At 44.7% G+C, this 26,972-nt stretch overlaps 1 protein-coding gene across 2 annotated transcripts in view; it reads left to right on the top strand.

Moving 5' to 3' along the window:
• The first annotated feature begins 1,868 nt into the window (after positions 1–1,868).
• vps41 (VPS41 subunit of HOPS complex) overlaps positions 1,869–26,972 on the top strand; it is a 297,897-nt gene continuing 272,793 nt past the window's right edge. The window contains exons 1-2 of one of the 2 annotated variants that reach the window (XM_070890345.1): positions 1,869–1,928; positions 25,707–25,745. In XM_070890345.1, coding sequence (XP_070746446.1) covers positions 1,911–1,928; positions 25,707–25,745 — 57 coding nt within the window. In that variant the 5' untranslated portion in view covers positions 1,869–1,910. The remainder of the gene's footprint in view (positions 1,929–25,706; positions 25,746–26,972) is intronic. The other variant, XM_070890351.1, reaches the window with a different exon arrangement.

Below are 26,972 nucleotides of genomic sequence, written 5' to 3' on the forward strand. Positions count from 1 at the left end.
CTTTCGTACGCCTCGGTGAAGATGTTGATATGGCTTGGAGTTCGGCCACTGAGTGTGCACAGATGCAAGCGTCGTCCCCTTACTGTAGTTCAATGACAAAGGATGGGATGACCTTGGATTGTGCCTACAGTTATATAAAGCTCTGGTTACACCCCATCTGGAGTACTGTGTTCAGTTCTGGGACTGCACCTCTGGAAGGACATGTTGGCCTTCGAGGGGATACATGCATTCAGCACAATTATACCACAGCTAAAAGGAATGAATTATGAGGACAATTTGCATAGACTAGCCTTGTATTCCCTTGAGTAAAGAAGATTAAGTGTGATCTAATTGAGGTGTTTAAGATAATTAAAGGATTTAATAGGGTGGATAGAAACGATTTCCTTTGGCAGGGAAGTCCAGAACAAGAGGGCGTAACCTTAAAATTAGAGCTAGGCCATTCAGGGATGATGTCAGGAAGCACTTCTTCACATCCAGCGTAGTGGAAATCTGGAACTCTCTCTGAAGAAGCTGATGAGACTAGGTCAATGAAAATTTCAAAACTGAGACTGATTGATTTTTGTTAGACAAAGGTATTAAGAATGATGGAACCAAGGCGGATAAATGGAGTTAAGATACAGATCAGCCATGATCTAATTGAATGATGGAATAGGCTTGAGGGAATTAATGCCCTACTCCTGTTCCTATCTGAGGCTGGCCAGGAGAGTATTAGAATAGTCAAGTCTGAAGGTAACAGAAGCATGGAAGAAGGTTTCAATAGCAGATGGGCTGAGGCAGGAACGGTGATATTACTGAGGTGGAAGGGGACAGTCTTGGTGATGGACATCATAATCATAGGCAGTCCCTCGGAATCGAAGAAGACTTGCTTCCACTCTTAGAATGAGTCCTTAAGTGGCTGAACAGTCCAATACGAGAACCACAGTCCCTGTCCCTGGGACAGACAGTCGTTGAGGGTAAGGAAGGGTGGGACAGGTTTGACGCACGTTCTTTCCGCTGCCTGCACTTGTTTTCTGCATGCACTCGGCGATGAGACTCAAGGTGCTCAGCGTCCTCCCAGATGCACTTCCTCCACTTAGGGCTATCTTTGGCCAGGGATTCCCAGGTGTTGGTGGGGATGTTGCACTTTATCAGGGAGGCTTTGAGGGAGCCTTGTAACATTTCCTCTGGCTCATTTGCTGTGAAGGAGTTCCGAGTAGAGCGTTTGCTTTGGGAGTCTCGTGTCTGGCATGTGGACAATGTGGCCTGCCCAGCGGAGCTGATCAAGTGTGGTCAGTGCTTCAATGGTGGGGAAGTTGGCCTGGTCGAGGACACTAATGTTGGTGTGTCTGTCCTGTCAGGGGATTTGTAGGATCTTGCGGAGGCATCGTTGGTGGTATTTCTCCAGCGACTTGTACATGCACATAAGCGCGCACACAGACACACACCCCCACCCACACATGATGCTGTTTAAAAGTCAGGTGGTAAATATTTGGGTCTGAGTATTGGATTATTTGTAATGAATAATTAATACTTTTTTTTACATGTAAAAAAGCTTCCATTGCTCTGAATGGCAGGGTTGGAGCAGTGGAATGTAGTATTTGGAACACACATTTCCAAATATACAGTCAAATAATTCAAGGCGCGGCATGGAGCGCGGTGCAGTGTGGGAATTATAGTCTTGTCCTGGTGATTTAACTTTAACATTACAGGCTGCAAAAAGAAGTACAGAATTCTGAGCTGTGGGTCTTTAATTTTCTACGTTCGTCCCATTACCGTTCATCCCCCTTCCTTCTCGCGCATCCAGATTGTCAAACTGTCTGACGAAACGTGGACTCTCACTCCCAGCGGCCAGCACGATTCCTGCGCACGCGCACTCTGCGATTTAAATAATTGCAGGCTGCGTTCACGTGACGTTGGTAGTCACGAGCACCATGGCGGAAGTAGAACAGGTAAATACAGGGAATGCAGTTGTTTGGTTGTGCTATTAGTGAATGTGTGAGTCCCTGCTTCGCAGTGGGGTTGTGTATGCCATAGTATCTGTAACACTGCGGAGCCTGTAATCAGCCGTTATAGGGATGGTAGCTTGGCTCGGGGCCTGGAGGAAGCAGTTAGTCAGTCTGTCAGGGTTCTCAATGTTATGTCTCTGTATAAAAGCACACGACGCTACAATGGAATTAGCTCAGTTCAGCTTTCTGTTTCACCTCGTTAAAAGCTTTGCTCTAAAGTAGTAGAGTGGCCATGGTGTTACAGGAATGTTGCCTTTTGTTGTGTTATTTAAAGAAAGTTTATTAGGTTTGTAAACAAGTGTGTGTAGTCATGTGACGAGTGGCTGCTTTGCTTTCAACCAACGTAAACTCAGCAAAAGCTAATGTAAACGTTTATACTGTAACACACACTTGTAGACCAGATCAAATCATCTAGCCAACATATCCAATTCTCAGGTGAAGCTTCAAAGATCCCTCCCTATCACTGTAATCTCCTCCAGCCCTACGACCTTTTCAGTTAACTACACTCCTCTAATTCTTGAGCGTCCCTGATTTTAATCGCTCAGCCTTTGGTGGCCGTGCCTTCAGCTGCCTCGGCCTGAAGCTCTAGAATTTCTTCCCTAATTCTCTACCTATCTACCTCCTCCTTTATAACACTCCTTTAAAACTGATATCTTTGTTCAAGCTTTTTGAGGCAGTAACTTTTATTTATATAGTGCCTTTGGGACATTTTATTACATTAATGTGCTTCTCTGCAGTGTTGTAAGACAAAACAGATAAATTTGACACTGAGCCACAAAAGAAGAAATTAAGGCAGATGACCAAAAACTTGGTTAAAGAGAGAGATTTTAAGGAGTGTCTTGGAGGAAAGAGGGGTAGAGCAGTGGAGAGGTTTAGGGAGGGAGTTCCAGAGTTTAGGGCCGAAATAGCTAAAGACATAGCCACTGATGGTTGAGCAGTTATAATGAGGGATTTTGAAGAGCACAGACATCTTGTGGGGTTGTGAGGCTGAAAAAGATTAGAGATAGGGAGGGGCAAGGCCATGGAGTGATTTGTAAACAAGGATGAGAATTTTGAGATCGAGGTGTTGTTTAACCAGGAGCTAATGTAAGTTAGAAAGCACAGGGTGATGGGTGATCGTGACTTGGTGTGAGTCAGGACATGGGCTGCTGAGTTTTGGATGAACTCAAGTTTACGTAGTGTAGAATGTGGAAGGCCAGCCTGGAGTGAGTTGGAGTAGTCAAGTCTCGAGTTAACAAATAAGGGCTTCAGCAGCAGAAGAGCTGAGGCAGGGGCGGAGGCGGGCAATGTTACGGAGTTGGAAAAAAGTGGTTTTAGTAATGCTGTGGATATGTGGCTGGAAACTCATTTCAGGGTCAAATATGACACCCAGGTTGTGAACAATCTGGTTCACTCTCCGATTGATGCTAGGGAGAGGGATGGAGTCAGTGTTTAGAGAAAACAGTTTGTGGTGGGGACCAAAGACAATGGCTTTGGTCTTCCCAATATTTAATTGCAGAAAATTTCTGCTCATCCAGTACTGGATGTCTGACAAGCAATCTGACAATTTAGATACCAAGCAGAGGTCAAGAGAAGGAGTGGAGAGATAGAGTTGGGTGTCGTCAGCGTACATGTGGAAACTGACTCCGTTTTTGGATGATGTCGCCAAGGGGCAGCATATACATGAGAAATAGGAGGAGACCAAGGATAGATCCTTGGGTGACACCAGAGGTAACGATGCGGGAGTGGGAAGAGAAGCCATTGCAGGAGATTTTCTGGCTATAATTAGATAGATAAGAATAGAACCAAGCGAGTGCAGTCCCACTGAGCTGGACAATGATGGAGTGGTCAACTGTGTCAAAGGCTGCAGACAGGTCAAGAAGGACAGGGAGTTTACCTTTGTCACACTTGCACAGGATGTTATTTGTGACTTTGAGAGCCGTTTCAGTACTGTGGCAGGGCCGAAAACCAGATTGAAGGGATTCAAATATTGAATTCATGGAAAGATGGTCACGGATTTGGGAGGCGACAACATGTTCAAGTACTTTGGACAGGAAAGGGAGGTTGGAGATGGGGCAATAGCTTGCAAGCAAAGTGGGGTCAAGAGTTGGTGTTTTGAGGAGAGGATTGATGACAGCAGATTTTATGGCGAGGGGAACAACAGTACCTGAGAAGAGAGAACCGTTAACAATGTCAACTAACATGGGAGCCAAAAAAGGAAGTTGGGTGGGCAGCAGTTTAGTGGGAATAGGATCAAGGGAACAGGAAGTGGGTCTCATGGATAAGATGAGTTTGGCGAGATCATGAAGGGAGATCAAAGAGAAACTATAGAAAGATGTGAGTTTAGGTCTAGGGCAGGTGGGAGCGTCAGATGAAGTTTGGCCCTGTGGGCTGGGTGAAGGAAGGGAACTCACAGAGGCAGCTGATCGCATGGTCTCAATCTTTGAGACAATGAAGTCCATGAGCTCCTCACACTTGTTGTTGGAGGCGAATGTGGTGGAGACAGGGGAGAGGGATTTAAGGAGACGACTAGCAGTAGAGATTAGTAGCCGGGGGTTATTTTTGCATTCTAGAATGATCCTTGAATAGTGAGCAGTTTTTGTAGACTAGAGTAGGAACCGATAATGTTTTGCGTTCGAGTCAGATTTGGCGGTGAATGGCTAAACCAGTTGTCCTCCACATCTGTTCAAGTCTGCGCCCTTTTGACTTGAGGGAGTGAAGATGAGGGCTATACAAGTGCAGCGCCTAAAATCCAGAACCCTTGGGACTGAGGCCGTTCCGGATTCCGGGCTTTTCCGGACTTTCGATTTGTTTTCTGACATCATGAATCCGGAAACGCCCGATTTCGGAACATCAGAAAGGGAGGGGGGAATTCCCGCCGAAGAGCTGTTTGGGCCGTTCGGCCCTGCCGAGGAGGATGTCGTCGGGCCGACCGGCCACGCCGAGGAAGATGTTGGGCGGGCCCCACCAAGCAGGTTGTTGTCAGGCGGGCCCCTGGCCTGTCGAGGAGGTGTTCGGGCAGGCCGGCGAGGAGGCCCCGAGGTAAGGGTGGTGGGACGAGACGAGCGGCGGCGGGACCCCGAGGTCGTTGGGTCCGGATTCCGGAACATTTTATGCATTCCGGACGACCCTGCCACCGATTGGTCCGGATTCTGGAACATTCTGTATTCCGGAACTCCGGACTCTTGATGCTGCACCTGTACCAGGGGGAACGGCAAGCGTGGGAGAGAGTAATCTTTTTAATAGGGACTAGGGCATCAAAGGTGATGGTGAGGATGTGGTTGAACAGATCGGTGGCTGCAGAAATGTCATTGTTAAAAGTGCGCCAAAGATTGGACAATTTTGAGTCATCTGCCCCGGTGTCACATTTTGTTTGATAACGCTATTGTGAAATGCCTTATGATGTTTTACTATGTTAAAGGTGCTATATAACTACAAGTTGGTGTTGAACTTGATCTGCAAACTCCCGAATCTGGCAATGATAACTGTTTGATAAAGCTCGGATTTTCCTTCTGTTTTGACCTTTTGAGCATTCATACAATTGCATGGGGGAGGAGGAAACTTCATTTAAAGAAGGCATTTGATAAGGTGCCACGTAAAAGGTTACTGCACAAGGTAAGAGCTCATGGGGTTGGAAGTAATATATTAGCATGGAGAGAGGATTGGCTAACTAACAGACAACAGAGAGTCGGGAATAAATGGGTCCTTTTCAGGTTGGCAAACTGTAACTAGTGGGGTACCACAGGGATCAGTGCTGGGGCCTCAACTATTTACAATCTATATTAATGACTTGGATGAAGGGACCGAGTGTAATGTAGCCAAATTTGCTGCTAATACAAAGATAGGTGGGGAAAGCAAGTTGTGACAAGACACAAAGAATCTGGAAAGGGATATAGATAGGCTAAGTGAATGGGCAAAAATTTGGCAGATGGAGTATAATTTGGGAAAGTGTGAGGTTATCCACTTTGGTGGGAAAAATAAAAAAGCAAATTATTATTTAAATGAGGAGAGATAACAAAATGCTGCGGTACAGAGGGATCTGGGGGTCCTTGTACATGAAACACAAAGTTAGCATGCAGGTACAGCAAGTAATTAGGAAGCCAAATGGAATGTTGGACTTTATTGCAAGGGGGATAGAGTATAAAGGTAGGGAAACATAGAAAATAGGTGCAGGAGTAGGCCATTCGGCCCTTCGAGCCTGCACCACCATTCAATAAGATCATGGCTGATCATTCCTTCAGTAACCCTTTCCTGCTTTTTAACCAATTAAGGGTTATGGGGAGCGGGCGGGTAAGTGGAGCTGAGTCCATGGCCAGATCAGCCATGATGTTGAATGGCGGAGCAGGCTCGAGGGGCTAGATGGCCTACTCCTGTTCCTAATTCTTATGTTCTTATGCTTTCTCTCCATACCTCTTGAGGGCCATATCTAACTCCCTCTTCAATATATCCAATGAACTGGCATCAACAACTCTCTGCGGGAGGGAATTCCACAGGTTAACAACTCTCTGAGTGAAGAAGTTTCTTCTCATCTCAGTCCTAAATGGCCTACCCCTTATCCTTAGACCGTGTCCCCTGGTCCTGGACTTCCCCAACATCAGGAACATTCTTCCCGCATCTAACTGGTCCAGTCCCGTCAGAATCTTATGTTTCCATGAGATCCCCTCTCATCCTTCGAAACGCCAGTGTATAAAGGCCCAGTTGATCCAGTCTCTCCTCAAATGTCAGTCCAGCCATCCTGGGAATCAGTCTGGTGAACCTTCGCTGCACTCCCTCAATAGCAAGAATGTCCTTCCTCAGATTAGGAGACCGTACAACTGCAGTAAGACCTCCCTGCTCCTATACTCAAATCCTCTAGCTATGAAGGCCAACATACCATTTGCCTTCTTCACCGCCTGCTGTACCTGCATGCCAACTTTCAATGACTGATCAACCATGACACCCAGGTCTTGTTGCACCTCCCCTTTTCCTAATCTGCCGCCATTCAGATAATATTCTGCCTTCGTGTTTTTACCCCCAAAGTGGATAACCTTACATTTATCCACATTATACTGCATCTGCCATGCATTTGCCCACTCACCTAACCTGTCTAAGTCACCCTGCAGCCTCTTAGCGTCCTCCTCACAGCTCACACCGCTAGCCAGTTTAGTGTCATCTGCAAACTTGGAGATATTACAGTCAATTCCTTCATCTAAATCATTAATGTATATTGTAAAGAGCTGGGATCCCAGCACTGAGCCATGCGGCACTCCATTAGTCACTGTCTGCCATTCTGAAAAGGACCCGTTTATCCCGACACTCTGCTTCCTGTCTGCCAACCAGTTCTCTATCCATGTCAGCACATTACCCCCAATACCATGTGCTTTGATTTTGCACACCAATCTCTTGTGTGGGACCTTGTCAAAAGCCTTTTGAAAGTCCAAATACACCACATCCACTGGTTCTCCCTTGTCCACTCTACTAGTTACATCCTCAAGAAGTTTCAGAAGATTTGTGAAGCATGATTTCCCTTTCATAAATCCATGCTGACTTGGACCAATCCTGTCACTGCTTTCCAAATGCGCTGCTATTACATCTTTAACAATTGATTCCAACATTTTCCTCACTACTGATGTCAGGCTAACTGGTCTATAATTACCCGTTTTCTCTCTCACTCCCTTTTTAAAAAGTGGTGTTACATTAGCTACCCTCCAGTCCATAGGAACTGATCCAGAGTCAATAGACTGTTGGAAAATGATCACCAATGCATACACTATTTCTAGGGCCACTTCCTTAAGTACTCTGGATGCAGACTATCAGGCCCCGGGGATTTATCGGCCTTCAATCCCATCAATTTCCCTAACACAATTTCCCGCCTAATAAGGATATCCTTCAGTTCCTCCTTCTCACTAGACTATGTGTGCGGGAAGTGTATCCGCCTCCAGCTCCTGAAGGTCCGCGTTGTGGAATTGGAGCTGAAGGTGGATTTACTCTGGAGCATCCACAATGCTGAGAATGACGTGAGTATCGCAGGTGAAGGGTCCACAGTCAGATAGGGAATGAAAGACCAGCAGGAAGAGCAATGCAAGGAAGGTAGTGCAGGGGTCCCCTGCGGTCATCCCCCTGCAAAACAGATACACCGCTTTGAGTACTGTTGAGGGGGATGACTCATCAGGGGAGGGCAGCAGCAGCCAAGTTCATGGCACCATGGCTGGCTCTGCTGCACAGGAGGGCAGGAAAAAGAGTGGGAGAGTGATTGTTAGATCTCTTAATTTCCAATGAAATACGAACTCCGATTGTAGTTTTAACTTCTTTAATTTGGCAGACAGCAGTAACAAGTTCTTGGCTTTAAGCCAGGTCTTTGTCCTTCTGGGACCACATGGTCAAAATGGCTGTACTTATACCTGGATCAATTTACAGAAAAGAACTCGCCTTCTTTGACCTTATTGGCTCAGTTAATAGTCTTTTAACCTTTTAATTGGCTCGCTACCCAAGGGTCCTAAAATGTCAAGTTGATTGATGCCTTAATGCAACATGCGGAACTGCATGTAGCAGCCTTGACTTGGGGGGCTGTGAATTTTCACAGTCTGTCTAAATGCAGCCTGTTTGAATTCTCTATCAGTGATAGTGATAGGGGATTCAATGGTAAGGGGAATAGATAGGCGTTTCTGCGGCCGCAACCGAGACTCCAGGATGGTATGTTGCCTCCCTGGTGCAAGGGTCAAGGATGTCTCGGAGCGGGTGCAGGACATTCTGAAAAGGGAGGGTGAACAGCCAGTTGTCATGGTGCACATTGGTACCAACGATATAGGTTAAAAAAAGGGATGAGGTCCTACGAGGCAAATTTAAGGAGCTAGGAGCTAAATTAAAATGTAGGACCTCAAAAGTAGTAATCTCGGGATTGCTACCAGTGCCACGAGCTAGTCAGAGTAGGAATCGCGGATAGCTCAGATGAATACGTGGCTTGAGCAGTGGTGCAGCAGGGAGGGATTCAAATTCCTGGGGCATTGGAACCGGTTCTGGGGCAGGTGGGACCAGTACAAACCGGACGGTCTGCACCTGGGCAGGACCGGAACCAATGCCCTAGGGGGAGTGTTTGCTCGTGCTGTTGGGGAGGAGTTAAACTAATATGACAGGGGGGTGGGAACCAATGCAGGGAGACAGAGGGAAACAAAATGGAGACAAAAGCAAAAGACAGAAAGGAGATGAGTAAAAGTGGAGGGCAGAGAAACCCAAGGCAAAAAAACAAAAAGGGCCACTGTACAGCAAAAGTCTAAAGGGTCAAAGTTTAATAAAAAGGCAAGCATGAAAGCTTGGTGCCTCAATGCAAGGAGTATTCGGAACCCAGGGGAAGGCTCTGAGCTAGTTAGAGTGGGTGAGAGCCCAGATGAACAGGACCCCAAGAAAGAATGCAAAAGGCAGGAGGCAACAGAGCAGAGTAGCACTGGGGTAAGTGTAAACCACAAGGTGATAGGAAGGGACAATGTGTATGAATATAAAAGGGGCTGCAGGAGGGGTCAAAACTAAAAATCATGGTTTAAAAACTAGTATTAAAGCACTCTACCTAAACGCACGCAGCATTCAAAATAAAGTAAATGAGTTGACGACACAAATCATTACAAATGGGTATGATCTGATGGCCATTACAGAAACGTGGTTGCAGGGGGGCCAAGACTGGGAATTAAACATACAAGGGTATCTGACAATTCGGAAAGATAGACAAGAAGGGAAAGGAGGTGGGGTAGCTCTGTTAATAAAAGATGATAGGGCAGTTGGGAGAGACGATATTGGCTCTAATGAACAAAATGTTGAATCATTGTGGGTGGAGATTAGAGATAGTAAGGGGAAAAAGTCACTGGTGGGCGTAGTTTATAGGCCCCCAGATAATAACTTCACGGTGGGGTGGGCAATAATCAAGGGAATAATGGAGGCATGTGAAAAAGGAACGGCAGTAATCATGGGGGATTTTAACCTACATATCGATTGGTCAAATCAAATCGCACGGGGTAGCCTTGAGGAGGAATTCATAGAATACATACGGGATTGTTTCTTAGAACAGTATGTTACAGAACCTACAAGGGAGCAAGCTATCTTAGATCTGGTCCTGTGTAATGAGACAGGAATAATAAACGATCTTCTAGTAAAAGATCCTCTCGGAATGAGTGATCATAGTATGGTTGAATTTGTAATACAGATTGAGGGTGAGGAAGTAGTGTCTCAAACGAGCGTACTATGCTTAAACAAAGGGAGCTACAGTGGGATGAGGGCAGAGTTGGCTAAAGTAGACTGGGAACACAGACTAAACGGTGGCACAATTAAGGAACAGTGGAGGACTTTTAAGGAACTCTTTCATAGTGCTCAACAAAAATATATTCCAGTGAAAAAGAAGGGCAGTAAGAGAAGGGATAACCAGCCGTGGATAACCAAGGAAATAAAGGAGAGTATCAAATTAAAAACCAATGTGTATAAGGTGGCCAAGGTTAGTGGGAAACTAGAAGATTGGGAACATTTTAAACGACAGCAAAGAATGACTAAGAAAGCAATAAAGAAAGGAAAGATAGATTACGAAAGTAAACTTGCGTAAAACATAAAAAGATAGTAAAAGCTTTTACCGATATATAAAATGGAAAAAAGTGACTAAAGTAAATGTTGGTCCCTTAGAAGATGAGAAGGGGGATTTAATAATGGGAAATGTAGAAATGGCTGAGACCTTAAACAATTATTTTGCTTCGGTCTTCACAGTGGAAGACACAAAAACCATGCCAGAAATTGCTGGTCACGGGAATGTGGGAAGGGAGGACCTTGAGATCATCACTGTCATTAGGGGGGTAGTGCTGGACAGGCTAATGGAACTCAAGGTAGACAAGTCCCTGGTCCTGATGAAATGCATCCCAGGGTATTAAAAGAGATGGCGGAAGTTATAGCAGATGCATTCGTTATAATCTACCAAAATTCTCTGGACTCTATCAGCGGATTGGAAAGCAGCTAATGTAACGCCTCTGTTTAAAAAAGGGGGCAGACAAAAGGCAGGTAACTATAGGCCGGTTAGTTTAACATCTGTAGTGGGGAAAATGCTTGAAGCTATAATTAAGGAAGAAATAGCGGGACATCTAGATAGGAATAGTGAAATCAAGCAGACGCAGCATGGATTCATGAAGGGGAAATCATGTTTAACTAATTTACTGGAATTCTTTGAGGATATAACGAGCATGGTGGATAGAGGTGTACCGATGGATGTGGTGTATTTAGATTTCCAAAAGGCATTCGATAAAGTGCCACACAAAAGGTTACTGCAGAAGATAAAGGTACGCGGAGTCAGAGGAAATGTATTAGCATGGATCGAGAATTGGCTGGCTAACAGAAAGCAGAGAGTCGGGATAAATGGGTCCTTTTCAGGTTGGAAATCGGTGGTTAGTGGTGTGCCACAGGAATCGGTGCTGGGACCACAACTGTTTACAATATACATAGATGACCTGGAAGAGGGGACAGAGTGTCGTGTAACAAAATTTGCAGATGACACAAAGATTAGTGGGAAAGTGGGTTGTGTAGAGGACACAGAGTCTGCAAAGAGATTGAGATAGGTTAAGCGAATGGGCTAAGGTTTGGCAGATGGAATACAATGTCGGAAAATGTGAGGTCATCCACCTTGGGGGGGGAAAAAAAAAACAGTAAAAGGGAATATTATTTGAAAGGGGAGAAATTACAACATGCTGCGGTGCAGAGGGACCTGGGAGTCCTTGTGCATGAATCCCAAAAAGTTAGTTTGCAGGTGCAGCAGGTAATCAGGAAGGCGAATGGAATGTTGGCCTTCATTGTGAGAGGGATGGAGTACAAAAGCAGGGAGGTCCTGCTGCAACTGTACAGGGTATTGGTGAGGCCGCACCTGGAGTACTGTGTGCAGTTTTGGTCAACTTACTTGAGGAAGGATATACTAGCTTTGGAGTGGGTACAGAGACGATTCACTAGGCTGATTCCGGAGATGAGGGGGTTACCTTATGATGATAGATTGAGTAGACTGGGTCTTTACTCATTGGAGTTCAGAAGGATGAGGGGTGATCTTATTGAAACATTTAAAATAATAAAAGGAATAGACAAGATAGAGGCAGAGAGGTTGTTTCCACTGGTCAGGAAGACTCGAACTCGGGGGCACAGCCTCAAAATACGGGGGAGCCAATTTAAAACCGAGTTGAGAAGGAATTTCTTCTCCCAGAGGGTTGTGAATCTGTGGAATTCTCTGCCCAGGGAAGCAGTTGAGGCTAGCTCATTGAATGTATTCAAATCACAGATAGATAGATTTTTAATCAATAAGGGAATTAAGGGTTATGGGGAGCGGGCGGGTAAGTGGAGCTGAGTCCACGGCCAGATCAGCCATGATCTTATTGAATGGCGGAGCAGGCTCGAGGGGCTAGATGGCCTACTCCTGTTCCTAATTCTTATGTTCTTATGTTCTTATGACCTCAGTCCCCAATACTTCCGGAAGGTTATTTGTATCTTCCTTCATGAAGACAGAACCAAAGTATTTGTTCAGTTGGTCAGCCATTTCTTTATTCCCCTTTATAAATTCACTTGAATCCGACTGCAAGGGACCTCCGTTTGTCTTTACTAATATTTTTCTGTTCACATATCTATAAAAGCTTTTGCAGTCAGTTTTTATGTTACTGGCAAGCTTCCTCTCGTACTCTATTTTCCCCCTCTTAATTCAAACCTTTGTCGTCCTCCTGCTTAATTCTAAATTTCCCCAAGTTCTCAGGTTTACTGCTTTTTCTGGCCAATTTATATGCCTCTTCCTTGAATTTAACACTATTAATTTCCCTTGTTAGCCATGGTTGAGCCACCTTCCCTGTTTTATTTTTACTCCAGACAGGGATGTACAATTCTTGAAGTTCATCCATGTGATCTTCAAATATTTGCCATTGCCTGTCCACGGTCAACCCTTTAAGTATCATTTGCCAGTCAATTCTAGACCATTCACACCTCATACCATCAAAGTTACCTTTCCTTAAGTTCAGGACCCTAGTTTCTGAATTAACTGTATCACTCTCCATCTCTATAAAGAATTCTACCATATTATGGTCACTCTTCCCCAAGGAGCCTCGCACAACAAGATTGCTGATTAGTCCTTTCTCATTACACATCACCCAATCTAGGATGGCCAGCTCTCAATTGGTTCCTCGACATATTGGTCTAGAAAACCATCCCTAATACACTCCAGGAAATCCTCCTCCACCACATTGCTACCAGTTTGGTTAGCCCAATCAATATGTAGATTAAAGTCACCCAGGATAACTGCTGTACTGCATGCATCCCTTATTTCTTGTTTGATGCTGTCCCCAACCTTACTGCTGCTGTTTCGTGGTCTGTACACGACTCCTGTTACAACTGTACAGGGTATTGGTGAGACCACACCTGGAATGCTGTGTACAGTTTTGGTCTCCTTATTTAAGGAAGGATATACTGGCATTGGAGGCAGTTCAGAGAAGATTCACGAGGTTGATTCCTGAGATGAAGGGGTTGTCTTATGAAGAAAGGTCAAGCAGGTTGGGCCTGTACTCATTGAAGTTTAGAAGAATGAGAGGTGATCTTATTGAAAAATATCAGATTCTGAAGGGGCTCGACAGGTAGATGCTGTGAGGATATTTCCCTTCATGGGGGACTCTAGAACTAGGGGGCATAGTTTCAGAATAAGGTGGATTTTTTATTATATATATATATATATATATCGTCCCAAGGGATCCCACAATCCCTTGGGAGCACCGGTACTTAAGGAGGCCTCACAGGCTGGAGAGACACTCTGGAGACCTGCAATAAAAGACTGAGCTCACAGACTCTTTATTCATACATAAAACAAAAAAATACCACTTGGTGTCTATCCTAAAATTGCCCTTCACAACACTGACGCTCTTGTCTTGCGGCCCTGGCACATCTGAAAGAGTGAGTTCATGCTTACTTCCTCTATCGCATTGACTATCTTGCATATCTGCACAAGGCCCACTCTGAGACATCATGTTTGAAGCTGAAGTGCCCCAGATTATCCAGGTGTCCCTCATAACTTAACCCCAGCACAACAGACTCACTAATCTCCAATGTTGGACAAAATATTTTGACATTCAACGCCCATTTAAAACGGAAATGATAAGGAATTTTTTCTCCTGAGGGTCGTGAATGTTTGGAATTCTCTATCCCAGAGAGCTGTGGAGGCTGGGTCATTGAATATATTTAAGGTGGAAATAGACAGGTTTTTGAACGATAAGGGAGTCCAGGGTTGTGGGGAGCGAATGAGGAAGTGGAGTTGAGGCCAGGATCAGATCAACCATAATCTTATTGAATGGCGGAGCAGGCTCGAGGGACCATGGCCTACTCCTGCTCATATTTCTTATGTTCTTATGTAAACTAAAGGGCTGATTTTTTTTTTTAATGGGGCATTTATTCAAATGACAAGTGTCCTTTCAAAGTCACACTGCAGCCTGGTTTATTGAACAATCTTTTTGCAGCAGCCTAATGGTACTCAAGGATGTCAGAATATTTTGTCCAACATGGGAGATTAGTGAGTCTGTTGTGTTGGGGTTAAGTTATGAGGGACACCTGGATAATCCGGGCACTTCAGCTTCAAACATGATATCTCAGAGGGGGCCTTGTGTAGATATGCAAGATAGTCGATGCGATAGAGGAAGTAAGCATGAACTCATTCTTTCAGATGTGCCAGGGCAGCAAGAAAGGAGAGTCAGTGTTGTGAAGGGCAAGTTTAGGATAGACAGCAAATAGTATTTTTTTACTTGGAGAGTGATTGACAGCTTGTATAGGTGGTTGTGGCCAGAGCACCAATCTCTCCTGTAAGAAACGGCTCCAGGCTGTTGCGAAGACAGTAGAGTTAGTATCCTGGAGGGCTTAGATGAAATTGAGTGGGAGTTACCTTCAGATGAATGTTTAAGATCCGTTGGACAATCTTTTGGGAGCAGAGATCTCTTCAACTGAAATATTAAACTTTTCAAGAGTATTATATGAAGGTGTTTAATTTTTGTGGGCTAATTTTTCTGAAGGCAATCACTATCACTGAGGCAATGTGGCATCGTAAAGATCAGCTATGCAAGCCCTTGCCGATATTTTGCTGAGACTCAAATGGGCCAAAAGCTATAGCTTCTCGTGAGTTACAACACTACATTCATGGCATAAAATATATAATTCAGCAGAATTTGCTCCATTATGAGGTTTGTAATCCACTGGATGCCACATTTACTTTATTTCAAGGTGGCATTCAACCATATTTATTCTTTAATAGGATGAAGCAAAAAAAAGTGCTGCTGAATTTGGTACAGTCGTTACATATAATGGGTTTGGTTGCCATAATGGAATGCTATAGTAACGCATTTTAGTGCTTTCTATTTCAGTGCTGATATGTTTTAGGGCAGGATCAGCTGATTAAATTGTTGATGGCTATGTTTGTAACCATTTGCAGTGTCTGTAACATGAGGCTTTGGACAGATTTTATCTGGGGCGCTTTGCTAAATATGTCTACATTTGTAAACTCCAAAGTCCAGCAAGTTTTACACACACAACTCTGGTATCCACCTAGAAATATGCCTATCAAATTCTGGAACTGCCACACAAGCCCTAGTTTTAGGACATCCATTGTTGTGGAAGTAATAGGTAACCATGGTGCACAGATGACTATTATACAGTCTATTCCTCTTAATTCAAAATATCCAATTCATTTTTCTCAGCATTAAATTCCTTCTTTTTAATGTTAATTCAAATTACTGGATAAGTATTTTGGCGCAGAAAACAACTGAATTTATTCATCATCATAGGCGGTCCCTCGAAACGAGGATGACTTGCTTCCACGCCAAAATAGGATGAGCTCACAGGTGTTTTAATGAAGGACCCAAACTACATCCTCAAGGGTGGAAGATGCCTATACGTAGATTTTTTTAACGTGTGGTGGCCGTTGTACACCAGCCACCACATGGACTTGACCAAGCTACGTCTTGGTGCAATGGCAATGATTACCCAAGATGACTGGAGACCAGCTCTGCTGCACAGACCTAGTGCGCACACATCGCAGTATGGGTTGACCCGTGCTGCCCCTGGGCCCTTGGCCCCGAACTGAATCACAATTGCAGCTAATTCAGCTTTACCATTAGTTGACCCATTTATTTTAATAAATCTTACTTTTCTGAATCCCGCAACTTTCACCAAGATATCCCATATATTTAGCTCATTAAATGCTTTTGTTGTTGAGATAAAATAAACTATACTGTGCTGTGATGAATGAAGAATTTGTAATGGTAGAAAAAGCTATAAAATGCATAGACTCCTTGGATGTTCCAGCACAGGAACAGACCTCTTGTGTATCCCATCTCTTTGGATATTCCTTTAGCTTTATAGGCCCTTGGCTTCCAAATTCCCTCCATAAACTTTTCCGCCTCTCCACTTCTCGCTCCTCCTTTAAGAAGCGCCTTAAAATATACCTCTTTTGTCAAGCCTTTGGTCACGTATCCTAATGCCTCCTTTGGCTCGTTGTCAATTTTTGTCTGATTACGCTCCTGTGAAGCGCCTTGGGATGTTTTACTATGTTAAAGCCACTAAATGAATGCAAGTTGTAGTCTTGTCGACCAATGGAAACAAGCTGTCACTATTTGTTCTATCTGAACCATGTAAGATCTTGAAGACCACTATTGCATCATTCCTCAACGCCGGTGGGGGAAAAAAATCCCTAACTTCTCATGCTTCTCATCACTACTAGAATCCCTCATCCCTGCTAACACCCCTGGTCAATCCAGTGTAATGCCTGTACCCGACAGCTATCTGCTGAAATACAGATCACTGATGAGGGCCGTTGTGCGTAATCTTTGGGCATCCACTCAGTTGTGAGCTTAATAGCCGCCTGTGTGGAACCTTTATCAAAAGCCTTCATAGGGCTTCCCACAGTCCACTTGGTTAGTCACTTCCTCACAGAAGTTGAAGAGATTGGTCGATCGGGCAGGATCCTGCCTTCTGAATCCATGTTAACTACCATTATTGTAATACAAATGATCCTCAAATTTATTCCCAATAATTGATATTTTACATGGTTAGTCTGTAGTTGCCTCTGTCTGTTTTGTCACTCTTATCTGAATGTGAGAGTTAAATTAGCTCGTTGCTAATCTTATCTTCTGGCACCTCCCCAGTGTCCATTGACTCTGATTGTCAGTGGCTCACAAATCTCTTCCCCAGTCTCTCTCAGCACTCTTGAAATAAATGGCATTTACCTCCTGGTGGTTTATTTGTTCTGATCACATTTAGCCTTTCTAGGACTTTCATCTAATTTATAGTGAAGTCACTTGGGAATTTGGAATATCTTTGTTTGGAGAGTGTATGTTGCTCATGTCTTCCCTCGTGATTATCATCACCATCATAGGCAGTCCCTTTGAATCGAGGAAGACCTGCTTCCACTCTTAAAATGAGTCCTTAGATTGCTGAACAGTCCAATATGAGAACCACAGTCACAGGTGGGACAGGTTTGCCGCACACTCTTTCCGCTGCCTGTGTTTAATTTCTGCATGCTCTCGGCGATGAGACTCTGTGCCCAACGCCCTCTCGAATGCACTTCCTCCACTTAGGGCGGTCTTTGACCAGGGACTCCCAGGTGTCAGTAGGGATGTTGCACTTTATTAGGGAGGCTTTGAGGGTGTCCTTGTAATGTTTCCTCTGCCCACCTTTGGCTCGTTTGCCATGAAGGAGTTCCAAGTAGACTCCCAAAGCAAGCGCTCTCTGAGGAAGTAGTCATTCGGAATATTTACTATTTTGCATTCATTTTCAGTTTTAACGTTATGAAATACTCCTTGGAGAACAATGCCATGTGGCTGTGATTGCCAATACAAAGGATAGTCAGTCAGTGTTAAATAATGGAGCTGTAAAGATATATGTTCTAGAGTTTTACTCGATTATCTTTTTTTTTTGGGGGGGGGGGGGGTGTCACATTGTTTTTTGCAACATTTTACCTTGGGACCTTTTTAAATACAATGATCAGATAGATTGTAGATGATTGAAGAGATCAACTTCAAGGAACAACTTGAAGAGATGTATAGCCTTTTCTCTTTAAATATGCCATTCTTACATGGTACAGAGGATATCATCAGTGCTGCTGTTCATCCACAATGAAGCATTAATGAGCTGAGAGCAAATACATTTCCAGTTTTACCTCCCTTGCCCAAAAGACTAAGTACCGATGGACGAAAGCTGCTGTCTGAGCAAAAACTGAGTCCAGATGTCAGTGCAGAGTGGGATTTGAGTTTGGGCTTTCTAGTTTGTCAAATTTTCTTGAATTGTAGTGACAAGAGTGTTCTTTGAACTACCTTGTTTGAGCATATGCCCATTGTATAGCAATGGAGTGCTATGGTGAAGATGATGAAATTACCCAGTCCAGATGGGATGCATCCGAGGTTGCTGAGAGAATCTTGGGTGGAGATAGCAGAAGCTCTGATCACAATCTTGCAATCCTCCTTAGATATGGGAGTGGTGCCAGAGTACTGGAGGATTGGAAATATTACACCCCTGTTCAAAAAAGGGTAGAGGGATAAACCAGGTAATTACAGGCCAATCAGTCTAATGTCAGTGGTGGGAAAAATACTAGAGACCATTGTCCAGGACAAAATTAATTTCACTTGGAGAAGCATGGGTTAAAAAAGGGCAGCCAGTATGGATTTTTTTTTTAAAGACAAATCATGTCTCACTAACCTGATTGAGTTCTTTGTTACAGAGAGGGTTGACGAAGGTACTGCAGTAGATGTATATATGGACTTTCAAATGTATTTGGTTGTGGTTGTTGGAGGTCAATCATCTCAGCCCCAGGACATGACTGCAGGAGTTCTTCAGGACAGTGTCCTCAGCCTATCCATCTTTAGCTGCTTCATCAGTGATCTTCCCTCCATCATAAGTTCAGAAGTGGGAATGTTCGCTGATGATTGCACAGTGTTCGGTTCCATTCGCAACTCCTCAGATAATGAAGCAGTCCTTGCCCGCATGTAGCAAGACCTGGACACCATTCAGGCTTGGGCTGATCAATGACAAGTAACATTCGCGCCACACAAGTGCCAGGCAATGACTATCTCCAACAAACAAGAGTCTAACCATTGCCCCTTGACATTCAATGGCTTCCATTCGTCGAATCACCCACCGTCAACATCCTCGGAAACACAATTGACCAGAAACTTAACTGGAACAGCCACATAAATACTGTGGCTACAAGCACAGGTCAGAGGCTGGTTATTCTGTGGTGAGTGTCTCACCTCCTAACTCCCCAAAGCCTTTCCACCATCTACAAGGCACATGTCAAGAGTGTGAAGGAATACTCTCCATTTGCCTGAATGAGTGCACCAACAATACTCAAGAAGCTCAAATCAGCTCGCTTGATTAGTACCCCATCCACTGTAGCTGCAGTGTGTACCAGCTACAAGATGCACTGCAACAACTCGCCAAGGCTTCTTTGACAGCACCTCCAAAATCCGCGACTTCTATCACATAGAAGGACAAGGACAAGGGCAGCAGGCGCATGGGAATACCATCACCTCCATGTTCTCACCACATAATGGACTTATTCTGAAAATAGAAGCACATGGTATTAAAGGGACAGTGGTAACTTGGGTGCATAATTGGCTAAGGGATAGAAAGCAGAGAGTAGCGGTGAACGGATATTTTTCTGACTAGAAAGTATGCAATAGGTTCCCCCAAAGCCAGTATAAGGACCATTGCTTTTCTTGTATATAAATGACCTGGAATTGGGTATAGGGAGTACAATTTTGATGTTTGCGGATGGTACAAAACTTGGCAACTTAGTAAATAGTGAGCAGAATAGTAGCAAATTTCAGGAGGACATAGACAGACTGGTGAAATGGGAAGACACATGGCAGATATAATTTATTTGGATAAATGTGAAGTGATGCACTTTGGGAGGAACAACATGGCGAGGCTGATCAGCTAAATGGTACTATTTTGAGGCGGGTACAAGAGCAGAGGGACCTGGGGGTGGATATTCACAAATCCTTGAAGGTGGCAAGGCAGTTAAGAAAGCATATGGGATACTTGGCTCTGGATAGATTGGTTAAAGGACAGAAAACAGAGAGTCGGAATAAATGGGTCTTTTTCAGGTTGGCAGGCTGTAACTAGTGGGGCAATGTCCTCGATGAATGGACCAAGTGTAACTTATCCAAGTTTTCTGATGATACAAAGCCAAGTGGGACAGTAAGCTGTGAAGAGAACACAAAGCGTCTGCAAAGGGATATAGATAGACTAAGTGTATGAGCAGTAAGGTGGCAGCTGGAGTATAATGTCGGGAAATGTGAAGTTATTCACTTTGATAGGAAGAATAGAAAAACAGAATATTTTTTAAATGTTGGTGTTCAGAGAGATTTGGGTGTCCTTGTTAGCATGCAGGTACAGCAAGCAATAAGGAAAGCACATGGCATGTTGTCCTTTATTGCAAGGGGATTGGAGTATAAGAGTAACAAAGTCTTGCTACAATTGTACAGGGCCTTGGTGAGACCACACCTGGAGTACTGTGCACAGTTTTGGTCTCCTTATCTAAGGAAGGATATACTTGCTTTGGAGGCGGTGCAACAAAGGTTCACGAGATTGATTCCTGGGATGCGAGGGCTGTCTTATGATGTGCAATTGTATAGAATGGGCCTATACTCTCTGGAGTTTAGAAGATTGAGAGGTAATCTCATTGAAGCAAACAAGATTCTGAAGGGGATTTGCAGGATAGATGCTGAGAGGTTGTTGAGAGCTTGAGTGTCTAGAACTAGGGGCCACAGTCTCAGAGTAAGGGGTAGACCATTTAAGACCGAGATGAGGAGGAGTTTTTTCACTGAGGGTTGTGAATCTTTGGAATTCTCTGCCCCAGAGGACTGTGGATGCTAAGTGTCTGAATATATTTAAGGCTGAGATACATAGGTTTTTGGAGTCTAGGGGAATCGAGGGATGTGGAGATTGGGCGGGAAAGTGGAGTTGAAGTCAATGATCCGCAGGCTTGAGACGCCGTATGGCCTACTTCTGCTCCTATTTCTTATATTGTGTAAATAAGGGCATTGAATACAAAAACAAGAAAGTCACGCTAAACCTTTATAATTCACTAGTTGGAATATTGTGTACAATTCTGGGTACCACACTTTAGGAAGGTTGTCAAAGCCTTGGAAAGGATACGGAGGAGGTTTACCAGATGATACCGGGGATGAGGGACTTCAGTTATGTGAAGAGATTGGAGAAGCTGAGCAGAGAAGGTTAAAGGGAGACCTAATAGAGGTAGTTAAAATTACGATGTAACTATTTGTATTGCACTTTTTTTGACAGATGGGCATCTGTCCAGCCCCACCTGTATTGCACTTTTTTGACTGACAGGCGACAACCCCGCCCCCGTCAAGTTCTGACCCCCCCCCCACCCTGGCCCGAATCATTCCATGCATGTGCCAAGAAGCAGGGCCTGAGGCTCCGACTCTCTTTCTCCGCCTCCCCCCCCCCCCCCCACACCACCCCCTGCCCCCCCCCCCTCCCTTTGGCTGGCCTGGGACCGAGAGCGGCAAAGAGAGATAGTGGGGAGGGAAGAGAGGCTGGTGGGGGAGGGGTGAAGAGAGGTGGGGGGAGGGAATAGAGGTGGGGGGAGGGGGGAGGGAAGAGAGAGAGTGAGGCTGGGGGGAGGAGGGAAGGGAGACTGGGGGGAGGAGGGAAGAGAGGCTGGTGGGGGGGGGGGGGGGGAAGGGAAGAGAAGAGAGAGACGTGGGCGTGAAGAGAGAGAAGCTGGTGGGGGGGAGAGAGAGAGAGAGACACGGGTGGGGGGGCAAGACGGATCACGTTCGTCCAACCCCCTATAAGGGACATTGTTGGATTGGATGATATCCAGAAGTCACGACACTGTCACTATTCACTTCATGCCCAATAAACCGGTTATCAATCTGTAAAAAAAATGCCACCCCAATGGTATGGAGGGGGGTGGGGGGAAGGATGCATATGCTGGGATTAGGCACTTCAGCTGGGGAAGTCATGCACTTGGATTGGGGTAAGGCACTTTGGCTGGGGCAGGGATGCAATTGGACTGGCGTACGGGACTTCGGCTGGGGGAGGCATGCACGGACTGGGGGAAGGCACTTCGGCTGGGGAAGGCATGCACGGACTGGGGGAAGGCACTTCGGCTGGGGAAGGCATGCACGGACTGGGGTAAGGCACTTTGGCTGGGGGAGGTGTGCACGGACTGGGGTAAGGCACTTTGGCTGACCCTTGCTGTCTTCTGGGGAGCTCTGTCCTCTGTCGCTTCAGGAAGTCAAAGTGGATCGAGTTACAGTTTGCAACGTCAGTGAGACCTTGGGATGGGAGGTTCCAGCTGCACATTCCTGTGAAACTTCAGGGTGTGACTAGTCCCCTTGGAGGATAAATCAGAAAGAAAGGGTGGAGCATGTTGGCCATTTTTGCAATACAAGTAAGTATGTTCTTAAAATTGAGGGGTTTTGATAGAGCAAGTAGAGAGAAACTGTATCCTCTGCCAAGTAGGTCATTAACCAGAGGTAATAGATTTAAAATAATTGGTCAAAGAATTAGAGAGGAAATGAGAAGAAATTATTTCACACATAGGGTTGTTAAGATTAAGATCTGAAAGAAAGACATGGATTTATATAGCGCCTTTCATGACCACCGGATGTCTCAAAGCGCTTTACAGCCACTGAAGTACATTTTTAGTATAGTCACTGTTGTAATGTAGGAAACGCGGCAGCCAATTTGTGCACAATAAGCTCCCACAAACAGCAATGTGATAACGACCAGATAAACAGTTCTTATGTTGATTTGAGGGATAAATATTGGCCAGGATACCGGAGATAACTCCCCTGCTCTTCGAAATAGTGCCATGGGATCCTTTCCGTCCACCTGAAAGAGCAGACGGGGCCTCGGTTTAGCGTGTCATCCGAAAGACGGCACTTTCGACAGTGCAGCACTCACTCAGTACTGCATTGGAGTATCAGCGTAGATTTATGTGTTTAAGTCCCTGGAGTGAGACTTGAACCCACAACCCACATGTTTGACAAATTTGCAGGAGTTCTTTGAGGATGTAAGGAGCAGGGTGGATAAGGGGGAACCAGTGGATGTGGTGTATTTGGATTTCCAGAAGGCATTTGATAAGGTGCCACATAAAAGTTTGCTGCACAAGCACAAGATTGGAGCTCACGGGTTGGGGGTAATATATTAGCATGGATAGAGGATTGGCTAACAGAAAACAGAGAGTCGGGATAAATAGGTAATTTTCCGGTTGGCAAATGGTAACTAGTGGGGTGCCATAGGGATTGGTGCTGGAGCCTCAACTATTTACAATCTATATTAATGATTTGGATGAAGGGACTGAGTGTAATGTAGACAAATTTGCTGATGATGCAAAGATGGGTGGGAAAGCAAGTTGTGAGGAGGGCACAAAGAATCTGCAAAGGGATTATAGACAGGCTAAGTGAGTGGGTGAACATTTTGCAGGTGGTGTATCATGTGGGAAAGTGTGAGGTTATCCACTATGGTAGGAAAAATAAAAAAGCAAATTACTTAAGTGGAGAGGTTACAAAATGCTGCAGTATAGAGGGACCTGGGGGTCCTTGTGCATGAACCACAAAGTTAGTACACAGGTACAGCAAGTAATCAGGAAGGCAAATAGAATATTGGCCTTTATTGCAAGGAGGATGGAGTATAAAAGTAGGGAAGTCCTGCTATAACTGTGCAGGGTATTGGTGAGACCACACCTAGAGTACTGCGCACAGTTTTAGTCTCCTTATTTAAGAAGGGATATACTTGCATTGGAGGCAGTTCAGAGAAGGTTTACTGGGTTGATTCCTGAGATGAGGGGTTTGACTTATGAAGAAAGGTGGAACAGGTGTGCCTATACTCATTGGAGTTTAGAAGAATGAGAGGTAATCTTATTGAAACATATAAGATACTGAGGGAGCTCGACAAGGTAGATGCAGAGAGGATATTTCCACTTGTGAGAGAATCTGGAACTAGGGGGCATAGTTTCAGAATAAGGGGTCATCCATTTAGAACTGAGATGAGAAATTTCTTCTGAGGGTCGTAAATCTGTTGAACTCTCTGCCTCAGAGTGCTGTGGAGGCTAGGTCATTGAAGGTGGAGATAGACAAATTTTTGAACGATAAGGGAGTGAAGGGTTATGGGGAGCGGGCAGGGAAGTGGAGCTGAGCCCAAGATCAGATCAGCCATGATCTTATTAAATGGTGGAGCAGGCTCGAGGGGCCAAATGGCCTACTCCTGCTCCTATTTCTTATGTTCTTGTTTTCTTTTGACTCTGAGGAGAGTGTGCTACCAACTGGCCACAGCTGACACTGTGGAACGCATTACCTGAAAGCGTGGTGGAATCAGATTCTTCAGGAACTTTCAAAAACCAATTGGACATGTATTTGAAGAGAACTAATTTGCAGGGTTATGGTGATAAAGCAGAATCTGATGAAAGGTCATTGACCTGAAACATTAACTCTCTTTCTCTCTCCGTAGATGGTACATGATCTGCTGAGTATTTCTAGCATTTTCTGTTTTAATTTCAGATTTCCAGCATCCGCAGTATCTTCTTTTTGTAACTGTACTTTTCAGCATGCTTTGCAGTTTTCAGCTGCATAACCCTTTATCCCATCCTCCCTTGCCATGATGGCTTGGTGAGCTTATCCAAAGAGCAGTTGAGCCACACAGATAGACTGTGCTGAATTAGCAGAACTCACCTGGGGTGGAGGTAGGACCGCTTCACTTGGTCTGTTGGCTCTGAATTAGTGAGTGAAATGTTCGCCAGGTTATTGTTTTTGATTACACTTGGATGACCCCTGATTGTAGTGCATCTGTGTATAGAATCAAACAAGAGTAGAATTGGGCTTGGTCTCGATTGATGGCACCCCATCCACCACCTTAAACATTCACTCCCTCCACCACTGGTGTACCGTAGCTGCAGTGTGTACCATCTACAAGATACACTGCAGCAACACGCCAAGGCTTCTTCGGCAACACCTCCCAAACCCGCAACCTCTACCACCAAGAAGCACAAGGCAGCAGGTGCATGGGAACACCACCTCCAAGTTCCCCTCCAAATTACACACTGTCCTGACTTGGAAGCATATTATTGTTCCTTTATCGTCGCTGAGTCAAAATCCTGGAGCTCCCTCCATAATAGCACTGTGGGAGTACCTTCACCACAAGGATTGCAGCGGTTCAGGAAGGCTGCTCACCACCACCTTCTCGAGGGCAATTAGGGATGGGCATTAAATGCTGGCCTTGCCAGTGACGCCCATATCCCATGAACTAATATTTTAAAAAAATGGTCACATTGCCCCTTGATTCTTGCTGTCAAGGTTCAAAATGACTAATGAACAGTTGGGGGAGGTAGCAGAGAGCACACGGTGCAGTCTGGTCTACTTCTGATCCTGGTCCCCGACAATGTGGCTGACAATGCCTCTGATGTGGCCTAGCAAGGCACTTAATTGAAGAAGGCAGCCCATCTTTACATTACAATTTACCACCTTTAATATAAAAAAAAAAATACTTTTTCAATTAAACCCTCAAGTGGCAACTAATGTATTACACTGGAAAATAAGTAGAATTTACAGCACAGAAGGAGGTTAATCGGCCCATCATGCTTGGGCTGGTGATAGGTCTTATACAGAATATAAAATGCTCTTTCCCTATATCCTATTACTTTATTCCTTTTCAAATAATTATGCAATTCCATTTCAAATGATATAAAATACACTAATCCTAGTCTGTCTGTTGCAGGAGACTCAAAACTATGAAGAATCAACAGATGAATCGGATGTAAGTTAAATATAGCACAAATGTGTTATTTTAGTACAAACACAGCTATGGGGTATGGAGAGAAAGCAGGAAAGGGGTACTGAGGTGAATGATCAGCTATGATATTGAATCTTGGTGCAGGCTCGAAGGGCGGAATGGCCTACTCCTGCACCTATTTTCTATGTTTCTATGTATCATCGGAACATCAGCGCGTATTCGCACATCATGTTGCATAAGGAGTGAGAGGCAACGGTAGATGGATAAATGGGGATTCAGTTCATAGAAAGAGAAGGCTGGGTGCTGCTGAAAGTTGAGTGGTTGTGAGGAGTATTGTGATGTAGAATGCTTAACAAGACCGAGTGAAGGGAGCGGGAGTGGGGCTTAAAGCACAGGATGTAGTGGAATCAGCAAATGTACTCGCTTTTCCTGACCTGGTTAGTTCATTAAACTGCTCCCTACATTGCATCCAAGACCTGGGTACAGCGCTGCTGGTGCTCACCACATCAGTTACCTCCAAAAATGCCTGCATGGTGAGAGCAGCAGGTTTCTTCCTCCCATTGCTTGGGAAAAGTGTGTCCTTCCTGCTCCTGCCTATGTCTAGCAGTAATTCTAGTGACGCGTCATTAAATCTAGGTGCTGCTCTTGCTCTATGTCTACCACCCATCCTCAACACTTCCAATTTCCATTTGTGTATTAAGATTAAGTGAATGGGCAAACAGTGGCAAATAGATTTCAGTGTAGGCAAATGTAAGGTCATCCACTGTGGACCTAAAAAGGATAGAATAATAGGGTACTTTCCAAATGGTGAAAAGCTGAAAATAGTGGTGGTTCAAAATGCCTTGGGAGTCCAAATACATGAACAGGTGCAGAAAAATATCAAAAAGGCTAATGGAATGCTGGCCTTTCTATTTAGAGGACTAGAATACAAGGGGGTAGAAGTTATGCTGCAGCTATACAAAACCCTGGTTAGACCACACCTGGAGTACTGAGAGTAGTTCTGGGCACCTCCTTACGAAGGATATACTGGCCTTGGAGTGAGTGCAGCGCAGGTTTATCAGAATGATACCTGGATTCCAAGGGTTAAGTTACGAGGAGAGATTACATAAATTAGGGGTGTATTCCTTTGAATTTAGAAGGTTAAGGGTTGATCTGATCGAAGTTTTCAAGATATTAAGGGGAACAGAAAGGGGAGATAGAAACTATTTCTGCTGGTTGGGGATTTTAGGACGAGGGGGCATAGTCTTAAAA

The sequence above is a fragment of the Pristiophorus japonicus genome, chromosome 1, assembly GCF_044704955.1.
Source record: "Pristiophorus japonicus isolate sPriJap1 chromosome 1, sPriJap1.hap1, whole genome shotgun sequence".
Lineage (NCBI taxonomy): Eukaryota > Metazoa > Chordata > Chondrichthyes > Pristiophoridae > Pristiophorus > Pristiophorus japonicus.